The sequence below is a fragment of the Neolamprologus brichardi genome, chromosome 11 (genome assembly GCF_056152115.1).
Source record: "Neolamprologus brichardi isolate AB-2024 chromosome 11, ASM5615211v1, whole genome shotgun sequence".
Classification (NCBI taxonomy): domain Eukaryota; kingdom Metazoa; phylum Chordata; class Actinopteri; order Cichliformes; family Cichlidae; genus Neolamprologus; species Neolamprologus brichardi.
Window position 1 is genome coordinate 26,748,582 of NC_142114.1, and position 21,094 is coordinate 26,769,675.

General features: G+C 40.0%; 2 protein-coding genes across 3 annotated transcripts in view; one reads left to right on the top strand and one right to left on the bottom strand.

Annotated features, from left to right (window-relative positions):
• Positions 1–757: 757 nt before the first annotated feature.
• Positions 758–16,653, top strand: ica1 (islet cell autoantigen 1). The gene is made up of 13 exons (XM_087848451.1): positions 758–1,012; positions 2,969–2,997; positions 3,118–3,289; positions 5,881–5,953; positions 6,098–6,221; positions 6,812–7,010; positions 7,851–7,976; positions 8,158–8,256; positions 8,351–8,451; positions 9,768–9,814; positions 10,569–10,802; positions 13,349–13,429; positions 13,556–16,653. Exons 2-13 carry the CDS (start codon positions 2,981–2,983, stop codon positions 13,675–13,677), a joined length of 1,395 nt encoding a protein of 464 aa, XP_087704577.1. The 5' UTR covers positions 758–1,012; positions 2,969–2,980; the 3' UTR covers positions 13,678–16,653.
• Positions 16,654–16,735: 82 nt separating this feature from the next.
• glcci1b (glucocorticoid induced 1b) overlaps positions 16,736–21,094 on the bottom strand; it is a 28,316-nt gene continuing 23,957 nt past the window's right edge. For both annotated transcript variants that reach the window (XM_006791839.3, XM_006791838.3), the window contains exons 7-9: positions 20,229–20,418; positions 18,820–18,940; positions 16,736–18,530 (exon numbers count right to left, since the gene is read on the bottom strand). In XM_006791839.3, coding sequence (XP_006791902.1) covers positions 18,182–18,530; positions 18,820–18,940; positions 20,229–20,418 — 660 coding nt within the window. In that variant the 3' untranslated portion in view covers positions 16,736–18,181. The remainder of the gene's footprint in view (positions 18,531–18,819; positions 18,941–20,228; positions 20,419–21,094) is intronic.

Here is a 21,094-nt window from a genome sequence, read left to right on the forward strand (position 1 = left end):
ACACAATAAAGTGTGCATGAATTAGTCTGAATACATCACTACCATGTCTGAACAGCTCTAAGATCAGGATTTGATATAGCTGTCTGGGTGCTTTGGGTGTAGGTAGCAAATATCTTCACTGTTAGGAAGACAGTGGATGACCACCATTGACCCTGTTCATTACCCTCACCAGAGGTGTCATAGAGCACTCCTGTAATATCTCTGTTTATTTTCCAGTTTTGCTCTGTTCATTATTTGCACATCTTAAGTTTTTTTAGTCCTGCGTGATGGGGTGAGGTGTTTGAGTGCAAAAGTGTCCGAGTACTGAGTGAATCCACCAGAACTCTGTGCAAGCATATGGAGAAACATGCAAACCCCACCTGCCTTTGAACTGTCCTGCTGTGAGGCAGCAGATCGAACCACAATTTCTATGTAGATATTTGTGGGGTTTGTAAACTAGGAAGAATTTTATTCATGTGAAGTACAACCTGACTACACAATAAAATGCGCAACAGTGTGTTCCCATATGTTCAATTACAGTGTTTCCAGTCTTCCTGTGTCCAGATTGTTATTTGCCCTTCTTTTTGCAACATTTAAGTAATTTTCTACTTTAATTTTTCTAAGAATAGAGTTATTCCTTTGTGCTAATACATTACTAACCATTTTGCCCACTGCTCTAAATGTAGAACACATTAGAGGGGGTAATATGAAACGTCCACTGTGTGTGTGCGTGTCCTCCGTCAGCTGCTCTCCGTCATTATTTTCTAGTCTACAGACATCTGCCCACTTTGCACACTAACGTAGGGCAGTGGCTGAATGCAGCGCGGGAGAGGGGAGGAGGAGGGGGCGAAGTCTGGATGACGTCAGCGGTGTTTCGTGCACGCGGACAATGAGCTGTGGCGAAGAAGCAGCTGTGTGTACATACAGTAGCTGTATACAGTACATCAGGGCCTGTCAGCCAGGCAGAGCTGCTGTGTGTGTGGCGATGGGGAGGAAATAAAGCGGCTCTTCTACATGTCACCGACGCGGAAAGGTATGTGTGGAACAAACTGTTTCATTTTGCTATGCTCTCGGTTTTATTGTGATATGTATCGGTTATATTTAAAGGATAAGGCAAGGGGAGCTGCTGGGTTTCCGCACAGTGCGCTTTCTTTCTGCCAGTGCGGATCTGCTGAATAAACGGCTCAGTTTACATCAGGACGTAAATGAGCATGCGTTTACCTGTTTAGAGGTATAGATTATTTGCAGGGTCTTTCTATAAACACTGTTACTACCGGGGAAGGCAAACGACAGCAACGCATCATCCATTTGTTTTAAACGAGTCGTGAGGCGCGCGCGCTCTTTGCAGGATATGGTGATTATTTATTAATTTCTTCACGGTGATGATGCACAGCAGGCGAGGCGTTCACTGGAAACAGGTGGTGCTCTTCTGCCATGTTTAAAACGGGCACAGATAACTAAATCCCACTCCCGGCGATGATTAAACAAAGCTGGTAGAAATATAAATAAGCCAAGTCCTCGGGCACGTCTTATTATCCAGCATAGAAGTCATGATGATCCACTAACAAGGTCGAGTCTCTCCAGGGTCCAGGGTCTGAATCCATTTTTTAGGATTCCGTCAACTTTTACTGAAGCTTCAGAGAAATGCAATTTATAATCGTATCTTTCATATGTCATTTGTACAACGTCGGTTAATTTCAAAATAAATAACTTCAGTATAACAACTTCATCCACCCCCCTTTTTTTCCAAGTTAGGGTGTAGGGTTGGTGGTTGGAGCCTTTCACAGCTGATGTAAAGTGTAAATGTGGTGTGCACTCTGAACAGAGCACAGGTCTATAATAAATATTGTTTATTAAGTAGTCAACGACCTGCAGTCATTTTCCAAAGAAGCTTAAAATAAGAGTTAGGATTGGGGAAATTATCAGAAGTAAAACTTTAATAGCTGAATATGAGCTAAATTAATTAATTTGTGAAACACTGCATATAAGTGAAAAAGAACTTACTGCATGTAAAAGTTAAAGATTATGCTTTAAGGTGAAAAGAGGTAGTTTTTGGAGGGTTTTCTTTTTTGGCTGTCATTTTGTACAAATTCAGAGTTAAAAATAGCCAAGTTAAATTTCGGTGAAATAAATGTCAGCACAGAACTGGCATGTTGTTCGGTTGGTTGTCTTTCAATGATAGATTTTTATTGTCACTTTCTTGTACAACGAACGTTAAAGAATAAAAACAATAAAGAGGACATATGAGCTACTAAATTGCCTATTGCTAAGTTGTTTGAGATGGATAATGCAATTATGAATAAATAAATAATAAGTGAATAAATTATAAATTCAGAATTCCACTCTACTTTCTTTTATTGCCCACCTCACTGGCTCTATGCTCCAGTATCTGAAAAACCCTGAAGTGATCCACGGTCACTTTCTCATAATAGTTTGGTACATTTTTGTAAATGTCAGGTCCTCCTAAAAAAAAAGTGCCCAACAATAACAGTTAACAACATTCCTGGGACAAAATAACATTTTCACTCCACAGTCGTCATGGTAACAAATTAAAAAAAATAATGTTATCACTCATATTAACCATCAACTTTTTATTACACTCACTCAGAATAGGATTGAAAGGCGATGGAGAAAGTCCCTTCCTCACTCTAACACCGATGCATTATTCGAATATGATTTTATGTTTTAATCAAACTGTATATATATATATTTTTTTTAAATATTAGTTATTGTCAATACTGGTATAAGGCAACACCCTTACCTTATACTATCACTGCAGACATGTAAAAGTTTGGCTTTATCATCAAAGCTGTGAAGAAAATGCAGATTTTGTTAAGCGCAGATGTATTCTCTAATGCATTAGAAATACAAGGTGTTATCATATAAGACAGAATATAAGGTGACTAAGGCATTATATGGAGTCAATGGTAAAAAAGTTCGAACCAACGGCCACATCAATACTGATTCAAGTACTTTATTTACCCCTCAGGTAACTAAGAAAATGGAGGGAGGAAACTTGTGAGTATATCTTTGTGCACATAATTTCACATAAATCAATAAGTTCTCCAAAGATTTTATGAAGTTCTTTCCAAGAGAGGGAGCAGTCACAGCACTGCGCCATTCTTTGTGTCATTGCAGTGGTTACTCCCGAGACTATCTTGATCGCTTCATCCAAAGCCAAGACTCATCTGTGGTAAACAAGTTCCAGCAGAAATACTGGAAAACCAAGCAGACTCTCATCAAGGTCACCGGGAAGAAGGAGGACGAGCATGTGGTCGCCTCAGACGCAGATCTGGATGCCAAGCTGGAGGTGAGCACGAGTATTAAACGGTTTGGCCTTATAGTTTAAGAGCATGCTCAGTGACAGCCATGTTTGGCTCCTGTACTCCTCTGTCACACCACAGGAACATCAAGAAAGCTGAAGGTACCCTCCCTCAGGCAGGCTGCACAGACTAAAATGGCTTTTTGATTTACACTATGCCAGAAATTGCTCGAGGCTTAAAAGTTTTATTAGGTTGCTCGATCCCCCTCCCCCTCGTCTGGCATCCATTACTGAAGCGAGGAGAACTTAATTCATGAAATCAATACTTGATAAACATCCAGCATTAATCTAGGCCATGCCCCTGATAAACATCTCAATTTTAGACTGTATATAAAAGATGGGCGGAGCTTCCAGGTCTATAAAGTGAAGTCAGTGGAGAAGCGCATTAAACTTGCATATTTGGTGACTCCTGTGGGTGCAAACAGACTAATGACCCTCAAAAAAGTTAGATTAGTTTATGTTTCTATTTTATATTACCATACCCAACTAAACATCAGCTGTTCTTTGGGTAAATTTATTTTTATATATATTCATCTGGATACCAGTAACAGTTAAAGTTAGGAGGACTGACAGATGTACGGACACAGGCAGCTGTAGCCAACAGCTGTCTGCTAGACCTCCACTAATTCAACTCACTGAACCCCTTTTTTTGTCTTTTGAATTATTTTTATTACAAAATATGTAAGAAATAATGTGCCGGGTTGTGAGGTGCAGAATGTCCATAACAAATTTGAGCTTCAGTTTTTGAATAGTTTATTTACACCACTGCTGAAAGGCTGGAGGTCAGAATTTGTTTTGGTTTTTTTTATTTTGTTTTTTTAAATGCAAACCTATCAAACTCATGAATTGGAAAAAAAATGAATATTTAGGGCAGTAAGGGTTTGAAATAAGATTTCTAATCTGAAAAAACAATTTTGTCTTTTAAATTCTGTTTTCAGCAAAAACTCACCCATTTACAGCCTTTCACATTTGGCTGGTTGTTGAGGTAATTTTAAGAAATTTCACTCTATGCTTCCTCCAACTAGTTTGGTTTGATGGTACATTGGCCATCAATGCTTGGCCACTTGATTATTGACAGGTTACTAGCCGACTGCTTCTTCTCCAGTTTTGCTTGGTATGGAGTCACGATTATTGGCCTGTTGTTGGAAGAAACTGGGGGAAATGGTGCTGCAAAATTAAGTAGTCTTTTTTGTTCAAGGTTCTTTTTATTTTGTAGAACTCTCAGAGTTTCCCACCATGAAGTGTCTCCATAAGAGTTTTCCACCATGCTTGGCATCAAGCACTCCGCCAGCTCATTTTCTCCACATCTCAAAGATGTTTTTGTCTTTTTAATCTGTCTGCTCCTTTCAACCCCAATCAAGATCTAAACATCTCAAATATCATGAAAGCAAATGGGATCACAATCCAGTTCCACAGTAAAGACTTAAAATACAAAAAACAACAACAACAACAACAAAAAAACTGCTTCTAATTTTGAGTACCAGAAATTTTGATTTGATGGGCATTTGCATACAATACAGTCGCGCTGTAACCACAATGAGTCTAGGATTGAGACTGGGGAGTGCTGGCCACTCCATTATAGTCAGAACGTAGCTGTCTGAGTGCTCTCTCTAAATAGTTCTTGCACAGTTTGAATTTGTGGTTTAGGTCTCCTGATGTAAAAAGAAATTGGCTCCAATTGAACAATATCCACAGGCCACAGCACTGACCTTTCTTATTCCAGGGTCCTTTTACCCAGACCTCCAAGATTACCACCACCACAAGGTGTCATAAAGCTCCAGTATCTTTCCATTTGTCCCACACCTTACAAATACTCTTTGTGGCCCAAATACCTCCAATCTTCTTCCATCCACGATCTGTGTTGTCCATGTAGGTTTCATCTCAGCCAGACTTGGATATGACTTTCTCCTATGCAACTATGCCAACAAATACAGAAGTAAACCTTTCACTGTTGGAAGAAACTGAGTTTTGCAGGTATTATTTAGTGAAGCTGCCGGTTAAGATCCCGAGAAGCATCCGTTTGTCAGACAAGAGACTCTGGACTTGTCCACTTGCTCAGTTGGGCATTGGAGCGTCCACCTTTTCTTTCTATTGTTGGAGTAGTTTTGTGCTGTTCTATGAAGGGAAAAGTTTGTACTGTTGGAAGTTATTTGGCAATTTCATTAATAGAATAATATTAATTTCTGAGAAGAATAAAGAGTTTGAAAAGACACTTTTCCCTTTTCTATTATTATTTTCCTTGTTTTGACACAATAAATGAACTCAGAAAAGCTGACTCTTTGGAAACTCAACTAGCTAAATTAATTGCATCTTTAATCATCTGAACAGCTTTCAGCTGTGCTAACATAATTGGAAAAGAGTTTTTTAAATGATCAATTAGCCTTTTAACATGATAAACTTGCATTAGGTAACACAATGAGCCAGTGAAACAGAAGTGTTGTCTGCTGAAAACAGACTTCGGCCTGTGTAGATGGTTCATTTAAAATCATTAGGGATTTATCATCGGCATTAATCATCAATCATCAATTACAACGTTTCATTTGACTAGGTGTTTATGCTGATATCGTTTTGTCATGCAGGTCTTCCACTCGATTCAGAGAACATGCATGGAGCTGCTGAAGGTCATTGAGCAGTATCAGAGGAGGATCTGCCGTAAGTTCAAATATAATTATTAAATCACTTTGAGCACAACGAATCTACTGATTGAGTTTAAGACTTCTAGAATGTCAACCAAAACAAACACATTCTTAAGATATTAATATCTATCCAGAGTGATTTCTCTCTCTTACCGTTCAGTCCTTTCCCAAGAAGAGAACGAGCTGGGTCGTTTCCTGCGCTCCCAGGGCTCTCAGGATAAAACCAGAGCTGGAAAGATCATGCAAGCCACAGGAAAAGCTCTCTGCTTCTCATCACAGCAGAGGTAGGGGACACGGATCAATGTACAGTCTGCCACATCCTTAAAATAAATCACATGCTGCACTAGAAAATAGCTTCAAGTAAAGGTCAGCCAACTGTATCACCCCAAATCCACAAAAAGGATGGAGAGTCGTATCAGGAACGTTCATCAGGAGCAATAAAATAGCTGCCCTAACAGAGCAGATAACAGGGTTATTACACAGCATAGGTCCTCTCACGCTACTGAAAACAGGGATTTCATTTACGTGTCTGAATCTGTGTGTCAGTCTGACAGTAGTGGTGATAATTATTATTAATATGACTTAGTAAATTATATTGTTTAGATTTTGTAAGATGTGAACGTCATGTTGACGATTTTGGTTTTGCCAGTATTTCTATTTTTTCCCCCACTGCTCATCTTTTGATTCTTGAGTTCACCATTTGCGTTTCCAAGATCATTTAAAGCTTTACGTCCTGGAGCTGAGATACTTTTTAGTGCAGCTGAATAAATCAGCGGACTAATCTGCAGCGTAGACAAGACATGACAAATTTTCCACATGATGATCCGAGCCACATGCAGCACCTTAATACGGAGTTTAATACGACACCCTGCAGATTGGCTCTGAGGAACCCGCTGTGCCGTTTGTACCAGGAGGTGGAAACGTTTCGTTATCGTGCCATCTCAGACACGTGGCTGACAGTGAATCGAATGGAGCAGTCAAGGACTGAGTACCGTGGAGCGCTGCTTTGGATGAAGGACGTATCTCAGGAGCTCGACCCAGATACACATAAACAGATGGAGAAATTCAGAAAGGTTTGTTTTGTTTTTTTCAGAGCACAGCAATGAAGAGATTAACAATTGTTTTCATAGCAGAAAGAAAAGCTTACATACTAGCACAAATAATGCCTGCATTCTCTTTAGTTTTGCCCATCTCAGGGCTCAGGCATACGTGATAGCTCAAAGTGACACTTCAGGGTTTAAGCTGCACCTCCTGTGACAATTCATAATGTCTATATAAACCAGTAAGTCACAACTGCATATAATCCAATTAATTGTTCTTTTGTTAATTTAATGGGTACTTCTCAGACTGCAGCCCCACTGTTGATGTGATGAAGTGTTGCTCCCGCCTAGAGCAACATAAAAACAGTAATATCAGAGCCCTGCCAACGCAGTCTGTGGGAAATTGGCAAAAATATTATGACTTCCACAAATTCAATTTCCTCCTTTGCCGCAGGGCCTGCAGCAATCATTAATTAATCTGTCAATTTTTTTGATTAAATGTTTAGTCTTAGAAAATAAATGTCAGAAACACTGGAAAACGTCCATCATCAGCTTACAGTGCTTCGTCTGGTTCCTATTTATATTCTGTTTTAGTGGGACAACAGTTTAAAACCCTAAAACGTAGTTATTTCAACATGGTCTACAAATGCCATTTTACTAATCAATTCAGCCTTAACAAAACAACAGACCAAAAAGCAAGAAAACATGTTATAAAACCTGACACCAGAGGGCAGAACATACCCATAGATGGTGGTCCCCCTGCAAGAACGCAGCACTTTTTGCAGTTATGTGAACAAGAACTCGAGTGTTTGCATTTTCCCTGTGTGTCATATAATACTAGGTGGGGAGCATTTCACATATATTCTCTCTCAGGTTCAGGCTCAGGTGCGCACAACCAAAACGAGCTTTGACAAACTGAAGAATGACGTCTGCCAGAAAGTGGACCTGCTGGGAGCGAGCCGCTGCAACCTCCTCTCTCACGTCTTAACCACATATCAGGTACGCCTCACAAGTCCCAGCTGTCTGCGTACACTCCACCGAGCTTAAATATGGTGTTTTCAATGGCTCTGCCACATGTGGCTTAGTCAGCAGATCTAAACTATCACCCGCTGGGGTGAATTACTACTTTTACCTTGAGCAGCTGAGCGTGTAACTTGTTTCTTGTGTGTGTGTGTCTTAGACAACACTTTTGCACTTCTGGGAGAAAACATCCCACACCATGGCAGCCATCCATGAGAGCTTCAAGGGCTGTCAGCATTATGAGTTCTCTACAATTAAGGTCTGAGAGAGTCTCAGTAATAACAGTACTAAATGCTGACACTGGAGACATGTAATGACAATAAGCGATGATTTTGTTCCAATTATTGTTCCAGACTTTACAAGACCCTGTGGACAAACTGGCTAAAAAGAAGGGGAAAAATAAAGCCAAGGCAGAAACAGAAGCAGCAAAGAAAGAAGAAACCACAGATGACCAGTGAGCTTCAAGAAATATCTATTGTTATGCAAGAAAACCAAAACACGTACGCAAACAGTGAAAATGTCGAGTACATGTATGGGCAATGTTCAGTCTGAACAGAGACAAAGAATTTCTGCAAGCCAGCTGTAGGTCAGCCTGACTCATCCCCGAGGCATCGACTAAGGCTGTTTTCTTAAAGCCACTGGTATGTCTCGTTTACGCAGACTGTTTCCTTAAGCGGCGGTGTGTGATGCAACAGGTTATGGCATTACTGTGAAATGGGTGTGACTCCAAGCCCATCAGGATTATGGTTGTGAATGGGTGTACTTTAACCTAAACCACAATTATTCCCTAACCTAACCAAGCAGTTTTTAGGTCCTACACCCAACCAGCAAAAAACAAAACAAACTACCATGCCATGATTTCCTAGCTGACAGCGCCACGGATTCAACATCCTAACACATACTTTTAGGTCTCTAAAAACAGAGTCAATGGCTGTATCCCAATTCAGGGTCTGCAGCCTTAAAGTACGCAGCCTCAACGATCCTCAAGGGCCGCGTACTTAAAGACCGCTAAGGCCGGAAGTGCGAGGCTTGTGAAATGGGACGGTCTAGCCTCCGTTGCGCTGCCCAGGTTGCCTAGCAACCATGATACTAACAGCTAGAAACGTTTCATACAGCTTTGTTTGACAGAAATGAAGGAGAAAATCTTTTGTTCATTTGTTTCTACATGAGCTTTGATCATTCTCTGTAAGATTAAGCTCAGCTATTGAACGGCGTATATTTTAAAGTAAAGGCTTTAAAACCAAGTTAGTACAAACGTCACTAATGTCACATAACTTTGCCGACATGTGGCCAACAGTAATGTTTTAATGTTCTTCGTTATTAAACATTTGCTCATAAGTGACATAATATTCAGTACTTACTTAAAGTTTACTCTTCGGCGCCCCTCATCCGCCGTTTTTTTTCGGCAAAATTATCCACACCCACCTTCGCGCTATGCATTCTGGGATATGTTGGGCCACGAAGTCTACACCGCCACGTCCTTAAAATTCAGGGAAATGAAGGACGCATTTGAGGGCCGCATTTCGAGCAGCCTTCGAATTGGGACAGCCTTCGTCGTGTCGCGGTGACGTAATCGGCCTTAAAATGCGGCCTTTAAGGCTGCAGACCCTGAATTGGGATACAGCCACTGTCTCCTGATTGGTGCCAATGACAAAAGGACAGGTAGCACCTGAGAAAAACTGATATATTGAAGGCCCACTGGGATGAGGACACACTGTGTGTGTCACATATGAACAAAATGCTATAAGCTTAATTTCTGTTTCTTTACAGACTCATCTCTCTTGTAAATGAAAACACCAGCGACAAGGCGAGAGAAGGTAAAAGGTGTAAAACTTGAAGATTTAATTGTGTTTTTAAATGGCATTTTAGGTTGAAAATAATAACTGACTTCATTGTTAAATAATCTGATTATATGGAAAATAAAACTAAGAACAAATGGGACCTACTTTCAATCCTGGCACCAATTTTTCTACAGTTCAGGGTTACAGCAGGGATGGAGCACAGACTAGCTCACTATTCCACCGGAGCTCTAATGAATTATGAGTTTCCTTATTTTCTTTCATATATAAAAAGAAGCTGTTATACTGATGGAGGCTTAAATAAAGCTTTTGAATGTTTTGCTTTTGGACGCCTCCAGCACACAGCTCACTGTGAGCCCAGAAGCCCCACCCACTCACTGTTAAAACCCTTTTGTTTATGAGGGGCAGCCAATCAGAAGAAAGGTGGCTTTAAGGGAAGTGGAAGGGCGCTTGTTAGAAGCAGAGGGTGACCTGAAGGCCCAGCATAAAGATGTAGTGCAAGATGAGCAAGGATTATTTTGAACTGTGAATCATGCAAAGCCACATCAGTAGAGTCAATGAATTCAAATGTGGAGGTGGAAATAAGTGTAAATGGTTCCCTCAGTGATTTGAGTCCATAGTGAATGGCAAAGCAAACTAAGGAAAGGAAAGCTGTCTTGAATCTAGATAATTATAATTAAAATTAATGTGAAAATTTAAACACTGTGCGGGGAAAAAAAAAAGATAAAATCGTCCAAACATCTTTAAATTAACACTTTTTGTTGCTTCCCAGAGTCGGAGGGAGAGGAGACAGACAGCATGGCCTTACTGAATGAGATCCTGGGAGGTTTGTCTGTGGATGAGGGGGATTTTTCTCAGGAGTGGACAGAAGTGTTTGGAGAGACTGAGGAAGGAACAAGTGCTGCATCCACCAGACCAACAGAGGCCCAGGACAAGGAAAACTCCTTCTTTCTACCATCACAGCTTTTGGACCAGAGTTTGAATAATCTGCAGTCTTCCATCTCAGGTGTGTGTGTGTGTGTGTGTGTGTGTGTGTGTGTGTGTGTGTGTGTGTGTGTGTGTGTGTGTGTGTGTGTGTGTGTGTGTGTGGCAACTGTGTTATTATACAAGAGTGAACCAGAAAATTGGTAAGTTGGTCCAAGGAAGCTCTTTAGTAATCAAAAGAATGGACCATTTGGATTTTGCACCATTAGACTGATTCTCTGACCACCATGCAGAACCTGGAAAAATTAGCCACCACTAACCATCAATTAGCCCTAATTTACATTAATTACACATTAAGGAGAGATACATATTCCTAAAAACTAATAAAACACATTGTTTTTCTATGAATCAGTGCATTAGCAAAATCACCAAAAGGCAGAGTTAAAATGAGCTGCTTTTTCCTCCCCAATGGTTTCCACACAGGCAAAAGAGTGGCTTTAAAATGATTTATCAAACCCACATCTGTCAAAGTAATAGTAGGAGGCTGTTAAAATACAGCAATTAGATTTGCTTACCCATAGGTAATTGCCAACTACTTTCCATCTCTTGGCTTGGATTCTGGCTGCTGCTGCCTCATCTGGTATTGTTAACTTGGTTTTGTGTATTTCCAGCTTTAAAGGCTGCGAGCTGCACACTGCTATAAAACTGCTTATAGTTTGACTGCATTTCCGAGGCACATATAAGAATCCGGCAATTCAGTGTTAATCATTAAAATGCAATAGGTCAGACAAAATGATTTAATGAGTGATTTACTGTAGCATGACTGAGATTTAACTCATGAGTCACAGCACATTACTGTGGGAATATTCCCACAATCCCAAAACAATCATTGAGAAAGAAAAGTGCTATAAAGATATGCAAGATGGGCGAGGTCAAGGAGAAACAAATGATATCAGGAGAGACAAACTTGTGAGTGACTTTTGGAAATATACTGAGGCCTCAGTCTCTTCCTATGAAAAGCCGTTAAACATGCATTTTCTACTTTTAACTGATACGACAGATTGAACCCCAAATTAAGGGAACATGAAACTGTAAACACCAACAATAATTAGATCCAGCGTTGGTAGAAATATAAAACCGTTATAAAGCAAATGAGCGGTAGTCAATCTGTGCAAACAGAAGTGCTGCAGGGGCTGACTTGAAATGCAAAACTGCTTCTTACAGTTTACAGGGAAACAGAGCGTGCCTCTTTTCTTTTTCTCCTCTCAAATGTTGGCACGAGGCTTATCACACACACACTTAATATGGCATACATATCACATTAGAGCTTCAGTAAATTTTGTGCATCTGCAGAGTGACTTCCAAAGCACAAGCCCATTGAAAGCTGTCTGTCTCCACTGCAAATGCAAGCTAGTTAACACACACACACGACAGTCTTTGTTCTTTTTTTTCATTTATCACTATAAATACTGATGCATTTGTATTTTTGAGCCAAATCTTCAATTTTTTTAAACTACATTTACATCAGAGCTCTTTTGCAGTCATATTCAGAGTGCATGATCAGGCTGTGAAACTGGTAGAAATGTGGGGGAAAAATCCTTTATTTTGCTTCTAAACATGGTTATTTGTTCTTATTATTAAATGCTGCAACTAGCACTCATTCTCAGGCTTTTAAAACAAGTTGCTGTGGGTTATCTGTATGCTTATGGCATGACCTTGACAACCTTGTACTAAACAAAGCATTTTGAGGGGATTTTGGTTAAAGGTCACTGCTTAGATTAAAAATTGCACAGGATCAGCAGCCAAACTGTATTTAAAGAAAACACAAAGTTTGATGAATGTTGCCTATGATAAAGGTTTTAAGTTGTACTTTTACCACCATCCTTGTTATTGCTGGACTCTGCCGTAGGTTAAAATTCAGTACGTCTCTCTTGTCTTCTAGAATAGAATAGCCCTTTATTGTCATTGTACACAATGACAGTAAAGGGCTATTATATTCTAGAGCATGTTGGATTGAAGCAATCAGATAGTGGTGAAAGAGGTCAGCCCTTCAAGAGGCAGACAAGCCAACAGAAAGCAGAGCAGACTGATCCAAAAGAAGTCACAGAACTCCAGATGGAGTCCAAACTGGCAAATCAAAACTAAAACGGCTCATCTTCAAAGGAAGGAGAAAAAAAAATCCACATATTCCCAAGAGCCGAGCAATTTCAGATCCAGGCAGTAGGACTTAAAAGGCAAGGTCAGGGTGCAACTGTAAAATCTACGAAGTACTTCAACTTATTCAAAATTTCTGCTGAAGGTGGAACAACAATACACAATTAAAAACAAATTCTCCATTTGGTTAAGTAAGAAATGTACAGCACACTTCACTGTTCCCTCCAGAGCCATGAAGTGCTGCTACGTGTTGCATTTTCAAGACACGAAAAAGAATGGAAACCAAATAAATATGTGTGAAACAAGACGATTTCTGTTTTGTATTCACAAAATGTTTGCAGTGCAGTAAATGTTTTGATTTTCTGTGGGACGAGTCATCAGCTGTGTGCGATGGAGTGTAATGACTCGTGTTCGATCGTGCTTGCACAGTAACCGTTTCCTAGTGAGTAACCCGAATCTACACTTCCTCTTCAGATTGGGCCCCACATTCTGCCACTCAAGCAACTGAGCACTCATCTGAAGCCAATCAGAGCACTCCAAAGCCAGCAGAGAGAGGTAGGCCTGGGCGATACAAGTCAAGACATTAGAAAATAAGAATGAAATGGATAAACTAGAAAGCCAACGGCAAACCATCACGCTGACTTTTCTTGGTGATATTTACCTCGTCAAATCTTTTTACAGAGGCAGAAGGGACGTCCAAAGATCTCTCAGCGTGGTTCAACCTGTTTGCCGACTTGGACCCCCTCTCCAATCCCGACGCGATCGGCAAAACCAACACAGAGCACGAACTTCACAATGCATAGTTGTTCTTCTGCATCACATTTTACCCTTGTAAGGGGTACAGTGAAATAAGGCTTCCACCACGAGTTTAAAAACAGAAAACAAAACAAAAAAAAAGTCTGATCTGACTCTCAGAGGCCTCATGCAAGAATAATTTGTGCAGTTTCATATTTTCTTTCTAAAGTGGAACATGACAGGGTGTCTCAGGTAGACAGGCAGATTGTCTAGTTTCCTTAATATGAATTAGTAACCATTTAAAAAAATATTTAACAAAAATTAACTTCACTAATTCACTGTGGCATCACTTGCAAATTTACCATGTTTCCTGGTTGCATGCACCGGCATATTATGACTAAGTAGTTTATAAGTTCAGTTTACTGAGAAAGCTCACACCAAAAGCTGACTCAAGGCGTCCACGGTCACTTACTGTTGAACAGCCTGTGATGACAGGCTGCTGACAAATATAATAGTAATATTTTATACGCCTAACAACATTTTGGGGTTTTTCCATGGAAAATAAAAGCCATCCGCACAATGAGCATGACAGACAGCCCATTTTGGAACCACGCAAGAGGTGTTTTCAACTTAATCTTAGAAGGAAATACGACTAGAGACTGATTTAGAAGAACACCACAAATGTTCTTGCATAATGCCCAGTGTCATAACTGAACAACTAAAAGAGGATATGTATGATTATAACTTCAGGAAGATGAGGTTTCTTTCAAAAAATTGAAAATCGAAAATATTTTTAGAGAAAAAGTTGATACGAGGCCATAACATAAAAATATGTTTTTAATAACTACAACAATATTGTGGTTTTATTTTGTTAAATAATTGCCAGTTTAAATAATGAGCTCAGAATGTGTGTAGATCTAGTTATCGCTGCAAAAATCTTACATAAGTGTATAGAAAGGTTGAGATATCCCTAATATGGCTCTCAGGCACACGGCGCTGGCTGTGAGCGCTGAAGCCTCAATCACCAACTGTTAAACTCTTCTCTTTGCAAATGGCCACCAATCAGGAAAAATCTGGCTTAAAGCTAGAGTTGAATGGTTTGTGTTCAGACAGTAGCTGACCTGAAGGACTGCACCAAGGACCGAGTGCTGAGTGCTAAGCTAGTCCAAAGTTAAAAATATGGAGGTGGCGATGAGCACAAGTCCCTTTAAATCAGGCTGTAACCAGAAATGAGCAGATTAATTTCATGGTGGCAGTATTATGCTTCTGTCAGAGCCCCATGAACTATTACCAGCTTTGTCATGAAAGAAAAATGTAAACATTAAATTATTTTAGCAGGGATACCTCAATACGAGTTTGGAACAAAACGCCTTTGACAGTAGCTGCCTTGGAAATCTCTCTCATAGCATTCATGCTTCATTTCCAGTTCTCATTACTGAAGATGTCAAACTACTGCGTGAGATGCACAAGAGGAAAGAAAGCAAATATGACAAAGATAACAGTTTGTTTATAGAGCAGTGGAACATGTTGACTGGAGGAATTTTAATGCAGTTAAATAGAATTATTTAAACAAACTGAAGGATAATTGTCTGGCATTGATCTATTCAGCAGTGCAAGAATTTAAACTAAACTCCTTTCTCACCACATCTGAAGGTGGAATTTCATCCATGTAATCCAAGTCGTTTCTTTGATCAGACACAAGCTTGACCTTTTTTGTAGGGACTGATGATTTGTTTGCAAAATACAGTATATGTGATCTCCTTTTAAGTATAATCCAGAAGTATGTTGATTTAAAACACATCAGTCATTTATTACTGCATGTTGCATGCCTTCTTTTATGTTAAGCAGTAAACGTGATTCAGTGAACTACATGTTTATAGTGATGTGACATTTTTCCACGTTCCTGTATTTACTTAGTGGTTTTTACGGGCATTATACGCTGCGTCAGTGCATTATTCTAGAGCCAAAAAAAGAGGAAACTTTAAGAATCGTGTAAATACAGTCTTATTCTGACTTTAATGACAATGCTGCATAAACTGACTACATATCTGAGTAAATGCCTTAATCAAATCACACGTTAACACAGAGTTATAACCCAGTGACATTTTTTGTTGCTTTGTTTCATATTCATTTATTATTCACTCATAACCAAATACAGCAATTGCCTTACCTTAACTCCTATTTGCATATAAAATCATGCTTATGAATACTAATAAGGTTTTTTTCCCCCAGGTCACAGATAAACACAATGTACATCAATCCAAAGAGACTTTTTGGGGCTTTCTTTTTTCCTTTATTGAAAAACACACAAGATCTACATAAAAACGTGTAATACACGGGAGAACTGAATCATCATTGCCTGACACGGCAATCATTTCTGAACGGCACAGTGTGCTTGTGAATATAATCAGAATTAGTATGATTAAAAGTCTTTGAGCTGCAAGCAGAGCAAAGCACTTCAACTTCCTTTGTTGCTGAATGTGCTGCACATGTTCTTGTGGCAAAACGGACCAAAGTCAAAGTCATGTTTTTTTTTGTTTTTTAAAATTATGTTCTGATAATACAAACTTTGCAAAGTAACATCAGGCCACATCTGGCTGCATCTGTATATTGAGATAAACTGTTACACTTTTTTTCAGCCTTAGTGTAGCTTTACTTCAAGCAAAAATCGAAATTGCACTCTGTTCTGATTGCTTTAACTTTACAAATTGGTCTAAAATAAAAATAGTGATTATCATTTTGTTTCCATTTTAATGATTAGCACTTACGTTTACGTAGTTGCTGAGCTCTTTAATAACACAAATGAAATGAAATAAACATTCTGCTTCTTTGTGCTCCAGTAACACTGTATGATAGTAATTGTTAAGAACGGGTAAACTAACAGTTAACCTTCAGATATTTACTGTTAGCAAACAATGAAATGAGACTTGATTTTGAAAGCCAGGTACAACTTTAGAGTACAGGTGATGTTCATAAATGTAAATTGTGCTTTACTTTAAAGCATGTATGGAGAAGCAGTGGACCTTGGTGCTTCTTTTCTCACACAGATTACTTTTTCTTTAATTTTTGGGGGGCAGCTTTAAGCACCGAAAAACTACTTGTTTTGGTCCAAGAAAGAAAAAAATAAAATAAAATTGTGGCTTAGATGGAGCGCTATCTCACCATCTTTGTCACAAATGTGGCCAAACTAATGACAAACTGCTTTATTACTAATGACTAACAAACATTTGTTATCATGTCCTTGTTTGTTAACAGTAAACTACTTACTAAAGCTTAGTTAACCATCAGTTTACCATTTATCCCAGTTTGTGAAGTTATTACTTTGTGTCCCAAAACACATGAAAGGCCTCTCATCGTAATTTCCTTTGGTACATATTTATCAAAAGGGCTGAAACAAATGCCAGAATTGTCAGCATCTTACTTTCGCAGGGTCTAGCTTATGTCACTCGTTCCTTTTGCATGAGTTCTCACAGTTGATCAATTCAACAGCGGTCTCTGGAATGTGTCATAGCACCTGAAATTCTAACCTGAACAGGTTAACACGCAAAGCATCCGTCACAAGGGGTGACATCAATCAGTTGATTCAGTCTGTATTAGCCTCCCTCTCTCCAGAAACTAAAAAAATAATAATGAAACATTTCTGCAAAAGACTGGAATGTCTTTCTGAAGAACAAAGTCAAACACTGGGCAAAGGCAACATAATCCGAGAGAGTACATTCCACATGACCTGAGTTATTGTTCTTGGTAGTGTGGGGCATTAAAACGAGGAAACGGAGGAGCCGTGTGCTTTTTGATCGGTCAGTTAATTGCTGATTAAACAGCTGATGTTTGCATTTTAGCTTACCAAGTTTTATTAGTGATCGAACTAGGAATGCAGGTTTCGGTCTCGTCTGGTGAGCCTCTCAGGTGAAGCCTGCACTTAAGTGACTGCTGGTTTCATTTAAGACTGTGTGCTACGAATACATTCAAATAAGTAACAGGAGGGAAAAGGGGCAAAGTATTCTGACATCCGGGTAGCTTAAAAATATGAAACATAAATGCACTTTGAAATGTTAGCTTGCTGAACACTGAACAGCTAATAAGCTTGTTAGATAATGTTAATACAATATGTTTTTCTTGACATTGCTGCGTTTTGTGAGACTTTTGGATTTTTTTTTCCTTTTTTTAATTTTAAACTGCTGACACTAAGTAACACAGTCATTCCAGCAGTCGTTTCTACTATTGTAGAAAATAAAAAGCAACGCTATTTCTGTTACGGGAAGTGTTATAGTACAGAGGAGGCTAGGCTACGTTAGTGATGGGTGAAGAGAGGCTCTGCCCAAGGTCAGCAATAATGCCCGAACCATCAGACTTAACTGACAGCGGGACTAACACTAGGATCAAGTAGAGATTCTTGTGCAGCAGGACGCTGGTACCATTATCCTCCGAAGTATTTCTAGACCTTGAGCACTCCCTGCTGGCTAACGTTAGGATTATCGGAGTGCAATTTTTTTTTCCTTTTCTTCTGTTAGACCATACCTGACTAGTTGCAATATTTTAGCTGTAGTTGGTTTGGTCGAGGATACCTGAGGACTAGCTGGTAAGGAGTACTTGTGCTGAGCCGTCTTTCCCCACATCTGCGTCGGGGCTCTGACTGACTGTGCTGTTGTCTGAGTTTACACCGCCACTCGAGTCGGTGCTTCTGTCTGTGGAGGACGAAAAGGTAGCTAGCGGTACCGTGGGCATACTCGGGGTGACCTGTGATCCAGAGCTGCTGTTGCCATGGAAACCAGGGTTGATGGACGTGCAAGAAGGAGAGACCGGGGAGAAAAGGGAGGAGCAGAAAAGTTTAACTGGGCAGAAGGCCGAGCCCCTGGGAATGAAGTTCACCTTGTTTTTGTCAGGGCACGAGAACAGAGGGAAGCCCTTTGACTTGCCAGACCTGAAGAGAACAGAAGTGGTACTCCGTTACTTGGCTTGATATCTTTTTATAAAACTGTATCTAAATAAACTGCTAGTTACTGATCCTAGACAGCCATGTTGCTCTCATCCCTATCACCCACAACGCAGATAGGCTTGTTGTCTTTCTTGTTTTAATTCAAGAAAGCATAAAAATAATGTAACTGAATTTTAAACAAATACAGTTTAATTGTGTAGCAGTAACTGCCAGATATAAGGCTATGAGGGTATGTCTAAAAACAAACCCAAGAGGAAGACAAATAAATACTCACACCAGCTCATCAAAGACTTTGACCTTCTCGCAGCCTTCTGGAGGTTCCCGTTTGAACATGTAGCTGTTGTTAGGTTTGGGCGACGTGGCAAACTTGGGGAGAGGAGAACTGCACAAATTGTCTGAAAATACAATAATAATAATAAAAAAAAAATGAAACCTGTTTTGTGCTTTTTCTTTTTGGAAAATGATAATGAGACAAATGCATGAAATGTACATTATACATGTTGGCTGCAGATTTTGAGGAGCTGCCGGAAAAAGCACAGCAGTGTGTCCTCAGCACAAAGCGTTTGTGGAATCATAGTTTCTTTATTTGTGATTTTTGTGGACACCAAAAGAGGATAAACTTAGTAAGCTTATCATGGAATTCTTAGGAAACAGACTCTAGAGGGGCAGATTAGAAACAAACAAGACTGATAAAGCACATCTTTCTTTTTCCAATGTTGTTTTCCTGCCTATCAAAACAAAACAAAAAAAAAAAACCCAACATACAACAAAACTCTGATTTTTAAATTTTGTTGCCATCATTAAGAACTCATTTTAGAGGTGTGTAAATGCTTAGTAAGGGCTCCTCCTTAGCAGTATCAAGAAACTTGAACCAGACTTCAGAACTCGTTAAGTGAACTGCGCCTGTTTCCCATCTCTGATTTAAAAAAAGAAAAAAAAGAAAAGAAAAACATTTCGCACCACATGCATGAAAGTGACATCACTGGAGGCTTGTTTTGCTGACAGGCTGGTTCACCCACAGTCTCTAAAGGTGAGATACTGCAGGTCCTTCCTGCTGCAGGCAGACTAAGCAATTAACTCTCTGCTCTCAGTACAGTCTCTCAGCAGATTAAACACCAACATTGGTATCGTCACTCTTGTGCAATATTATGTACAGTCCACACACACACACACACACACACACACACACACACACACACACACACACACACACACACACACACACACACACACACACACACACACACACACACACACACACACACACACACACACACACACACACACACACACACACACACACACACACACACACACACACACACACACACACACACACACACACACACACACACACACACACACACCTTCTTTGGCTTATCAAATTTAGGCCTGCCGAGCACTGGAGCCTATCCCAGCTGTCTAGGCAAAAGGTGCCATAACATGGCCTTCAACCCAGCCCTGCTCCTTTGTATAAGCCCAGCAAAATGACCTGGATCAGGCTAGTCATGTGCATAACGTTGACCAAACTATCAGAAACAGACTCCATGAGGGTGGCATAGAGTCTAGATATCCTTTACTCAGCATATTCATCAGATTTCACACATTTACCTCAAACCACAAAGATTTATATAACTTTGAATATAGCAAACATGCTACATCTGTTCACTAGTGAAGACACACCTTTGTCAATTTCCTCTGCATAACAGGGGCTCCCATCAGGTGAGTGCAGGTGATCAGAGCTGCAGGGACGGGGCGATGGGCTGGATTCACCACTCGAAGGAGCCTGTGTGTCTGTGTCACGTGTGTCCCCGCTGCTGCTGTAACGATGTGGAGGGAAGGGGGCACGGCGGCCATCTACCACATCCATTGTCTGCGATGTCAGAATGCATAAGAGGTGGTGAGAAGCCAAGCGGTTACACACATGAATCCTAATATGAAGACAAACTCATAACCTCAATCTTTTCCCCAACACCCTCAAAACCATATGGAAACTGCTGAAGCCACCCAATGCACCCACCTGCTAACTCCCTGAATGAAATAATTCTAGGTGAAAAGTACCAGCTAAAATGCCCTGAATCTAAAACTTAAAAAGGCCTCTGGTGTATTTGTCTGGGTGTTTAAAGGGCAATTGGAGAAGCAAACACCACAGCAGATGGTAGTGCTTGACAGCAGATGAACAGTGTGATGTGCAGGGCGTTCTGCTTTGGCACAGCTGATTCAAAAGGGAGACCAGGGAAAAAAAAAAAAAGCTCTGTGCTCAGCAGGCTGTAAATCTGTAGTGTGTGTGTGAGACCTTCTAAGAGTAGAGCTTTACAGACCTGCCAAAGTTTACTAGCCTGCACCAGACGAGATTTAAGGCCTCCTTTCCTATGAGCGATTTATTTCAGAGTGAGTGAGAATGTGTGTGTCTGGCTGCATGGTGCTGAAGTGACTTTACAAGCCTGTGCACGTGTAATGAATTTTAAGCATAGCCTAAAAGTTGTTTAAATCACAGGTATACAACAGTCGTGCATACAAATGGTAAAGTCTGCCTTTGCATTTGGTGC